This window comes from Alligator mississippiensis, chromosome 3 (assembly GCF_030867095.1).
Source record: "Alligator mississippiensis isolate rAllMis1 chromosome 3, rAllMis1, whole genome shotgun sequence".
Classification (NCBI taxonomy): Eukaryota; Metazoa; Chordata; order Crocodylia; family Alligatoridae; genus Alligator; species Alligator mississippiensis.
The window spans coordinates 97,923,344-97,934,100 of record NC_081826.1 but is presented as its reverse complement, the minus strand read 5'-3'; the positions used below and the strand labels follow the sequence as shown (position 1 = coordinate 97,934,100).

Sequence of the window (10,757 nt, the reverse complement as noted above, 5' to 3'; positions counted from 1 at the left end):
GGTACTCTTCTATTCTAAACCCAGGTCTAAGTCACAACAAATAAATGCTCTTTCCATTTTCCAACAGATGGGTGCAGGCATAGAGTTGCATAACAGATTCAAAACAGAACTTGTACTGCAACCCTCCACCTAAGAAAATACCTACGTTGCTCACACCATGAGCCTATATACCCAAATGGTTTTACAAGTAAAAACCTGCAATGTACAGGGCAGCTCTCATTAGAAGTCTACTCATTAGAAGAGATGATACAATCTCACACGTTCATACATCAGCAGCACTACTCCTCTTCATCTTCCCAAAGACATACCAAGTTGCCAATATCACATTTAGTGTACGTGCCCAGGGATACTCCTGCTGATTCTTGGATGTAACATTATCATTCCCACAATCTGGACTGTTCAGAAAGAGAAAAAGATATAATTATGCTCCATGTGTCTAAGTCCTTCTTTTACTTTATTCTTATCAAGCAGGCTAAGCAGAATAATGGGGCTGAATGTAGTTACTTCCACTCATTCAGTTACTATGGGCTCATGTTTACCAAGGTTTGACCACATCTTTTTGACTTGTATCTACATTACCTGAGATCCCAGGTCGTCTCCCAACCACATACTGAGAGGCCCAGAATTGCTTAGCTTCCTAGCTCAGATGCATTAAGTCCAGCATGGCTACTTTACAGGAATGAAATAATTTAACCTAATTTGTACAGACATCAACATGGGCGGATTTAGGATTTGGAAAAGGAGGGTGGAGATGATGTGGCACATCATCACATCTAACACAACACACATTTTCTAGTTAAAGGGAAACTAGAAGCTTTACTAATATGCTCGGTGGCTAGCACTAGCACTATATTATTAATAATCAAAGCAAAAATAAATATACTGGAATTTGCACTAATTTGCTACATTATATATACATTTAAACAAACCAAAACAAACTAGGTAAAAAAATTGTTAGAAGATATTGTGACACTAATCACGTAATCATTATAGTTAAATGTACATCTCTTATTCAGATTTATAAAATAAAATCTAGCCTTCCTGAACATCTTGACAGAGCCTCCAATACTTTACTCAGTCATTTCTACACCTGAGTTAATACTACCACACCTGAGTTACGGTTTTTAGCTAGAGTTAAAAACAGTCTGCAGGTCTGTGATATAGACAAGAGATGTTGCCAGGAAAGGCTAACAGACAACGAAATTGCAAAAGAAAGGACAGTTTGGATAGTGGAACACCAAGACCATTAAAAAAGGATTGTGAATCCACTGCAGAGTGAAAAGAGATTAGCAGGAATCAGGGGGGTGATAGTGAGCCATTAAGCCAATTGACTCTTTCAGCACTTTCTGAATAGAAATACTGATGCCCCTCCCAGGCAGTTGGTTTTAAAGTCTGGGTGGAGCAGGAATCAAAGGAAGCGGGGTGTAACTGGTCAAAAACCAGTTTCTCTTTGAAGAGAACAATTTCTGTACTCCTGGATAACTCCTTCTCCCCAGATGGTTCAATAGTCACACTTCATCCTTATTGAGCTCTGTCACAGTGCATTAATTCCTGTCTACTCCCCTACCATTAAAATAATTTATTTATTTACTTGTTAATCTTATACACTACCACATAACACATGCTTTAGTATACATTCACAGGACATTAAACTATACTCGTCATCTATCCCTTTATCTTGCAGGTAGACACAGAGGTCAAGAACTACATAATAGACCTACAAACTAATTTGGAAAATACCTATTTGGGATTTGATTAAATACCCTAAGAAAATATTCTGGAACTTAATGGCAAGTGATGTTGCACCAGCTCTGCTCCAGAGATACACACAATATTGTTCCTAGAGAGGATAAGTGGGATATTGACCCTTTCCACAGAATCAGGGGATTCTCCTTGGCTAGTAAATATGGTTCACTTTATTTCACTCTAACCCAAAAAGCAGCAGCCAGCCCTTGACAATTTTCTGAGAGAATAACACAGAATCACAGCCAGAAATTTATTTCAAAGATATCTACACTTCATTACAATAACCACACACACATATATTTTTCATACACCCCAGATGAACTAATTTAATTAATTCACTTACAAGCAATTGCAAACATACTCAGATTCCTCTAACATGTCTTTTTTTCTTCTTTATCATTTATCATCATGATGTCAAGACCAGTAGGGATACAGCAAAACAAGCAGGGCTTCATCTACTGGGGCAGTAATTTGCAACCAGGCTGCCATGACACCCTAGCGTAACTTGAGATCCTTTCAAAGATGTCCAGGGGGTATCAGGCAATGTTAGCCCTGTTAGGTGTGCAAACATGATTTCCAAGATTAAACCCAGAGATTTCAAATAGGAATCCATAATGTTAAAAACATTTTGGCCTGTTGTGCTCTTTCTGAGTTCTTTGTAACAGAAGAATTGCTCTATTATTTTTCCACAAAAAATGAGTGATAACTAAGAGCTGGCATTTTCTGACCAATGCCTCAAGTTGGAAAAAGTTGAAAACCACTGTACTAGGGTATGGGACAACTTATCTGATATATATGAACTTGTCACAGGGTAAGGTACTGCTTATCCAACGCTCCATGGAAATTACTTTTGCACCCCATCTATACTATGGTAATTAGAAAGTAAGCCATGGTATCTTAGTCCTCAGTGCCTGAGGGTTAAGTTACACAGGCTAGCTTCTGATTAGCACAGGTAAGGAATGACATCCACAGGGGCAGCTGCAGCTGAGCAACAGATGCACAGTAAAGCCCCACCCTGTGATACCTTTGTGCATCTGTGTGTTTAAGCAGTGTAATGCATATAATGGGAGGCAAAAAAAGCAGCAGAACAAAATGCTCACAAACAGATGTAACTGCATTTGGACTTCCCTTGGAGAAACAAGCAGTCAGAGATCTGGTCATCTGGCATCCCATGTTATTTAAGTTGTCCCATACCCTAGTACAGTGGTTCTCAACCTTTTCCAACTTGAGGCATCTGTCAGAAAACACCAGCTCTTAGTTTTCACTTGACTGTAGATAAATAGTAAGAGCAATTAGTCTGTTGAAAATAGCTCAGAAAAACCACAATAGGCCAGAATGTTTTTAACACTAGGGATTCCTATTTGAAATCCCTGGGTTTATCTTGCAACTCATGTTTATGCACCTGAGCCCAAAAGAAAGGAAGACAAGGCCCCTGCACATTACTTGTGCAATTCCTGTGAGTTGGAGCAGCCTCACATTTAGAGCAGCCCCACATGCAGAGCAATAATCACTGGATTAACTGGTGAGTCATGCCATAAATTTAGACATGCCAGCCATTAACCACCATAAAAAGGACTTTCCAGCTATAAAAAGAGCTGAGCAGCTACAAAGTTAGTGCTTGAACGTGCCTAAGAACTCCAGAGCTGGTTTCTAGCAGCTTGACGTGAAAGTGTGGCTGGTCGTGTGAGGAAAGGATGCGAAGAGGCAGAGCCAACCCTAGGGGAGTGGGGGGCCCCCTTAACACTGCATGGGGCTGTGGTGGGGTACCGCAAGGGTGGGGGGGGTCTCCATGCTTCTTCCGTAGCGCAGCCCCACAGGAGAGGATGTGGCCGCTCCGCCCAGGTCCATGCGCCCCCCACAAAGTGCAGGGCCCAGTGTAGTCACCCCGATTTTCCATACCCTAGGGAGGGCTCTGTGAAGAGGGCAGAACAGCACTGCTAGGTCCTATCCAGGGTGACAAGGTCAGTCAATCGGATATCTGAACTCAACTACTTGGAAAATATTTTTCTTGGCAAGCTGTGCCTGAGCGCTTGTACCTGAAAGCTTGTCAGGAAGAATTTTTCCAAGTCTTTGAGTTAGTCTAATAAAAGATATGGGCTTTACCCAAAGCACCTTCTGTGTCCACGTCCTCATAGCCAACACGCCTGGGCCTAAGGCTTTTTTGGCTTATTGCACGGCCTGCAGCTGGAGCACGAGGTGAGGCGCAAGCCGCGTCAGCAGAGGGCAGCAGAGCTGACTGAAAAACCACTGCTGCCATCCTAGGGCTCTGCCTCTGCGGGAGTGGGCTGGGCCCCTGGATCGCGTCCGTCTCCGCGCGCGGGACTGTAGAGGCGAGGCAAGCACTGCATCTCGGAATCTCGGAGGCGACCGTTGAGCTGAAGAGGCTCCACCCCCTCCTCACCTAGACGTTCCCGTGCAGCCCCGCCCCAGCCCTCGCGGCTTGTGACGTCACCCCAGGTGCTTTCCCCGGGGGGCGGGGTTGCGCCAGCCCCCGGGGGGCGGGAGCTCGCGGCGCGCATGCGCGCGGCGCCAGCGGAGAGCCCCGCGGGTTCCCGTGTGCGCGCGCGCTAGTGCCGGCGCAGCGGGGCGGCGGGCACTCGGCGCTCGCGCTCCGTGCGTGGCGCGCGGGAGGGGTTATGAGCCTGTCGGGCTTCAGCGGCTACTCTCGCTCCGGCCGCCATCATGTCAGCTCTCATCGAGCAGGAGTTCCAGGAGATAGACGCCGCTAACGACTGGCAGGCGCGCTACCTGGTGAGTGCGCGGGAGAGGGGAAGGATGCCAGGAGCCGCTGACCCGCGGCTCGGTTTCAGCTGCGAGGCTGCGGGAGGCGGCTAGTGCGCATGCTCTGAAGCAGGCACGCGGGAGGGAGAACGGAGGCGCGGAGGGTGCACTGGTCGGAGCGGAGAGGGGTGCGCGCATGCTCCCTGGCGAGCGCAGGGGGCGGGCAACGAATGCGGTTGGAACAACGCATGCGCCACGCGGGAGAGGAGGGGGAGGTGGATAGCTGCACATGCGCCACTGAGGGGAGGCGTGCATCGGGACTGGAGGGCGCAGGCGTTCCGTTCCCTCCCCCCCCTTCTGTCTTGGCTTCCGGGGCGCTGCTCCTGTCTGTGGCTGGGCGTACTGTTCCCCCTAGTCCCCCCGTTTTCGGCTGGCCGATGTTTTACCTCACGCCTGTAAAGTCAGGCTGAGGCGAAAAAGCGGCCGGGAGTAGTAGTTAGCCCTGTTAAGTCTGAAGCTAGGCAGAAGGCTGGGGAGATGTTCATCTTCTAGACGGGAGTAGAGTAGAGAGGCTTTCCTGAACTCCAGCTTGCTTCCTCTGAAGTGAGCCCCGGTTCATAAAAGCTTCTCGCTGTCTTATTTGGTTAGCCTGTAAGGTGCAACTCTGCTCTGCCACTGCCTGCCGAACAGCAAAGCTGGGGACTGCCTAGGATTCTCTCTCTCAGAACTCTTCCCCAGGCCGCGCCCCCCCCCTCCCCCCCCTTGCTGCTGGCTGGAGAGTTCAGCGGCAGCACAAATGTGGTAGCATTCATTGATTGGGAAGATTTGATGGCACACTCTGCCTGTGGTTCTGATGTGCCTGGCATTGCAGCATTTAACTGCCTGCCCCTGGTCTATGATATACTTGTGCATTATTTTGGGCAGAGGGCTGCTTACTGAGTTTTGGCAAGCCATCAAGGGCCGTATGACGGGCATCCCAGGATAAATATTAATTTTCTAAATTTTTTAGGGGCCCCACAGGCTGGATAGAATGGCCTGGTGGGCCGCATCCAGTCCCCAAGGCGCATTTTGGCCACCCCTGTCATACAGTCATAGAAATGAGGGTTGGAAGGGACCTCAGGAGCGCATCTAGTCCAACCCCCTGCTCAAAGCAAGACCATCCTCAATTAGATGGCTCCAGCCAGGGATTTGTGAAGCTGTCCCTTAAAAACCTTCAGGGATGGAGCTTCTACCACTCTTCTAGGTAACCTGTTCCAGTGCTTCACCACCCTCCTAGTGAGAGAGTTTTTCCTAATATCCAACTTAAACATCCCTTGCTGCAGCTTGACACCATTGCTCTTGGTTATCAAATCCCCCCACTCAAGTCTTTTTTTCTGCAGACTAAATAAACCCAGTTCCCTCAGCCTCTCCTTGGAAGTCATGTGCCCCAACCGCCTAACCATTTTCATTGCCCTCTGCTGGAGACTCCAGCTTGTCCACATCCTTTCTCTAGTGGGGGCCCAAAAGTGGACACAGTAGTCCAGGTGTGGCCTCACCAGTGCAAAATAGAGGGGAATACTTACTTCCCTCGATCTGCTGGCAATGCTCTACTAATGCAGTTCCCACAAATTCTGTTGTCCCCTTTTCCTGTGGCCCTCCCACCTAAGCATGGGGTTGTTCTGTCCTTAGTGCAGGACTTTGCACTTGTCCTTGTTGAACCTCATGAGATTTCCTTGTTGAACCTTATATCAGGGAATCTGTGCTTTAAACATTAAGGGATACTGAGAATGGATGGATCCCTTGTGCTTGTTGCAGGATTTCTTGTAGGTGGTGATTGCATTTGGGGGCTTGCATCTTAATTCAAGATGTTGTATACCAACTTCCTGGAAGATCCTGTGTTGCTTATTTGAATCAAAGCAACTCAATTACATGCAAGAAAATAACCTGCTTCCTATTTTTGTGGAAATAGGAGCAGTTAGTAATAAGGATGGTAATTTGCATTCTGAGATTTTTTTTTTTTAATTAGGGTGTTCACAGCATTTCTTGATAAATGCTGATGAGCTAACTTCTACTGTACCATATTGAGCTGTCTTAGGTAATCATGGAAACAAATGAGGAATTGACTTTTAATTTCTCTACTGTTTAAGAACCCCTGGCAAAATTAGTACTTCCTAGATCATTCTTTCTTATCCACTGCTTTCCCTCTTAAATTACATTTGCAGTTTGGTCTACTTTTGAACTTATTTTTATATTAATATATAAATAAGACATAGCATTTTAAACAGTGGTGTAATATGACAGTAGAAGACCAGTAATGTCTATGACTATAAGGTAAGCCTATGTACCAGTAGTAATGATGTAATCAATATGGGTCACTATTGCTGTTAAATAGTTACTGTTGTATGGGTTACTATTGCTGTAAAATATATATAGAAAGCACAACTGGTGTCCAGAGTGCCTCTATAAATCAAGTTAGTTTTCACAAATCCTCTCAGTTTTATTAAAATTAACTTGGATTAAAAATGTAAATATTAAGAGCTCTGCAAACCGTATAGTTTAAAACTATAGATTTTTCTAGTCTGATTTCAGATAAATGATGTAGTTTTAATAGATGTAGATTTTTGTTTGACTTTTCAACTTGTATGTGTGTGCATACTTACAAAGTGTTTTCAGTAAGCTTCCACGAATTTCAGTCCTACACTACAAAACTAAATTTTTTAATCTTTCTGGATTTGTTTTAACAGTAGAGAAATGCAAAGTAATTGTATTTCTGAATTCAATCAAAGTTATAGTGTAACTATAATATTGTGAGCTCATATGAAATTATACTCAATGCTTAGGTTGCATGTTCACTGAAATCACATTAACCTCTAGATACTTTACTATGAAAATATAAATAAGAAGTAGGTACTCTATAGAAATAATTTGATTACGTTCAACAAATTCTGAAGAAAAAAAGAAAATTGAAAACCAGGGGATTACATCCCCTATCTACTGAGTCCTTTATCTCTAACAAACTCATGGAGATGAAATTGTATTAGATCACAGAGCATCTGGAAAGAGCTCAAGGGTTTATTTAGTCTAGCCACAAGCTAGCAGAGAGCAGATTTAGATTGGACATTAGGAAGAACTTCTTCACAGTTCGAGTGGCCAAGGTCTGGAACGGGCTCCCAAGGGAGGTGGTGCTCTCCCCTACCCTGGGGGTCTTCAAGAGGAGGTTAGATGAGTATCTAGCTGGGGTCATCTAGACCCAGCACTCTTTCCTGCTTATGCAGGGGGTCGGACTCGATGATCTATTGAGGTCCCTTCCGACCCTAACATCTATGAATCTATGCTGCTCATTGACCCCCGTTTTTTTCAGTACAGAACTGTGATTAGGATATATTTCCCCAACAGATTGACTTCCTAGGTGAATACGCTGTGTATCACATCTGTCATCTGGTCATTTCCTACCTAGTTCATACATGAATAATTTTGTGATAATACTTGGAGAGTGGGGGTCAACCTTTTTGGCAGGTGTATCACAAATTAGCCTTGCACCCTCCCTGAATGCCACTGCCCAATTTGCTACTCTGCTTTCTGCTCCATACTCTGTGCCTTCAGCCCAACTTCCTACTAAGCCTTCTGCTTTATGCTTTAGCTGCTGCTGCACTACCTGTCCCCCTCACTGATCTGTTGCATGCACACAGAGGCTGCATGTGCCACTTGTGGCACTTGTGTCCCAGGTTGTCTGCCCCCGGCTGGCATAAGAAGTTGATGCCACTTATGCTCAATTGCCTTCCTTCAAGACATATTTGGGCCACTGTAGAAATGTTTTCAGCTAATTTGATCTCTGGGGAAAATGGGAGACTTATATAAACATGCATATTGAGACGTTTTCAAAATAATTATAATTGAGAAGTTGGGAGTTTCTTTTTTAATGTTTTTATATGGTGGGGAAAATAATTTTTTCCATACTTTCTATTAAGAGGTTTAATGTTGCTGTCTCACTTAATATGTTGAGCTGGTCCAAAACGCACTTGTATGCTGTATATTTGTGTTAACCTTGTAAGAAAGCAGACATTGATGTTAAAAAAGACAGCATACAATACCACACCTTTATGAAAAGTAGGAAAATTCTGTATCTCGGGAGCTCCAAAGTGGTTGCCTGCCAGCTGTTTCCCTTGTTCAGTGCAGTGCTTTTGTTGCTTTTTATAGCAAAACAAATGCCTAATTTTATTTCTTGTGCAAAGTGTCACTGCAGATAAAGTGACATAATATTTGCAAAACAATCCCAGTTCTTTGAAACTATAAACTTCATTAAAGTACTCATTCAAGTCCTGTCTTCAGTAAGAGGATAAAAATATTGTAGCAAGATTTTTTCTCAGGTTTGGTTTGGTTTTTTTGTAAGGTGGTAGGGAATGTAGATTTCAGGAGGCCAAAGAAGACAAGGCCCAGAATTAGGGGTGCACTGGTAAAGATTTTCTTGGCTGATACTGACAGCCAGGTATTAACAAGCTGTATTGGCTGATACCTATCCAATAACTGATTTACAGGAATGCAGCCTGGAGCTTGGAGAGCAGCATCTGGCCGGTTAGTCTGTTGAGGCTAGGGGCATGGGGGAGGGAAAGGGTGGTGGGCGGGGCGGGATTGAGGCCCCCATGGTGAGGGATGGAGTGGAACAGGAGTTGCCCAGCCAGGGCAGTGCATGTGACCCCTCTGGGAGCAGGACAGAGCTGCACATTCCTTGTCTGGGGGCTGCAGGGGGTGGAGGGGTGCAACTTTCTGATGCTGTGCACACTCCCGGTGGAGTTATGGGGGAGCCTGTGCCCCCCTGGATTCATGCTTGGGGTGGGGGCAGGCTGTGGGCTCAGGGCCAGGAGCTGTACTGGCCTTTTCCTGGTGGTGGGGGCTGGACTCAGGGCAGGCAGGGGCGGGGCAGTGTGTGTGGCGGTGGCTATGGTGGGGCTACAGCGAATTTTGGGGTGGCCATAGCCCACCCTGTAGCCATCCCTCCCAGCGCTGCTGCCCCTGCCTGCCCTGAGCTCAGCCTCGGCCCAGCTCCCCCACCAGGAAGAGGCTGGCACAGCCCCTGGCCCCAAGCTTGCGATGGGTTGTCTGCCCTCAGCCTGCACACAAATCTGGATGGGGGTTTATGCCCCTCCTGCTTCTCCCTGGGGTGAGTGCAGCGGTGGAGAACTGACCCACCTACAGACTCCCTGGATGAGCCTCCTGCGACTCTGTCCCACTCCCAGCGGGGTTGCATTCACTGCCCTTGTTGGGTAGCGTCTGCCCTTGCCCCACTCCTTCCTTCACTGTGGGGGCCTTGATCTGTTCCTTCCCCATCCCCCTCCCCCCAAATGTCCCTTCCCCTCCACAGATTTACTGGCAGAAAACTGCTCCCCAAGCTGCAAGGCTGCACTCCTGACCAATGCATGCTGTGGCTGCACACATGCACGTGGCATTTATCGGTGACATCAGCTACACCGGCCAAAAAAGGCCAATTGCTGATAACGTTAATTTTCCTTTTTTCGGTGCTGATCTGATATGCCACTGATATATCGGTGCTCCTCTACACAGAATAATTAGCTTTGGAGGTGAAACTGAATAAGGGGAACATAGAGCATTTTTGAGGGATATTACAACATTGATGTGAAAGACTGAGAGAAGGTAGAAATAAGATGGTATTACAAAGTAAAACATTTATTTCTTTACCTCACAAAAGAACAGAATAAGGCTACTAAGGTTCTTTATGGTGTATTGAGACTGTCAGGAGCTGTTATTTGCCAGTGGTTCTTCAGTTCTGTCAGAGATTACCCAAGCTTGCCATGAACACCTCTCTGTTGCTTGTGGTTATTGAGTTAATTTGTGCAGGGCTAGCTTAGTTTCATAGCTTTATAGTTGGTAGGGTCAGAAGGGACCTGAGTATATCATCAAGTCCGACCCCCTGCCATGGGCAGGAAAGAATGCAGAAATAAAATTACCCTGGCTACATATCTATCTAGCCTCCTTTTGAAGACCCCCAGGGTAGGAGCGAGCACCACTTCTCTTGGAAGTTGGTTGCAGATCCTAGCTGCCCTGACTGTGAAGTAGTGTCTCCTGATACCTAGCCTGAATCTACTCTCCATCAGCTTATGGCTGTTATTCTTCGTTAGTTCCGGTAGTGCTCGGGGGAACAGGGACTCTCCCATTGCCTGCTGGTCCCCCTTGGTCAGTTTGTAGATGGCCACCAGATTCCATCTCAATCTTCTCTTGTGGAGGCTGAACAGGTTCAGGTCCCATAGCCTCCCCTCGTAGGGCCTGCCTTGCTGCCCCCTGATCATGTGAGTGGC

At 46.2% G+C, this 10,757-nt stretch overlaps 1 protein-coding gene across 4 annotated transcripts in view; it reads left to right on the top strand.

The window, feature by feature from the left end:
* Nucleotides 1–4,321: 4,321 nt before the first annotated feature.
* PTPN2 (protein tyrosine phosphatase non-receptor type 2) overlaps nt 4,322–10,757 on the top strand; it is a 56,061-nt gene continuing 49,625 nt past the window's right edge. Inside the window, exon 1 of one of the 4 annotated variants that reach the window (XM_014606686.3) lies at nt 4,322–4,497. In XM_014606686.3, coding sequence (XP_014462172.1) covers nt 4,429–4,497 — 69 coding nt within the window. In that variant the 5' untranslated portion in view covers nt 4,322–4,428. The remainder of the gene's footprint in view (nt 4,498–10,757) is intronic. The other 3 variants (XM_006271944.4, XM_014606687.3, XM_014606688.3) reach the window with 3 other exon arrangements.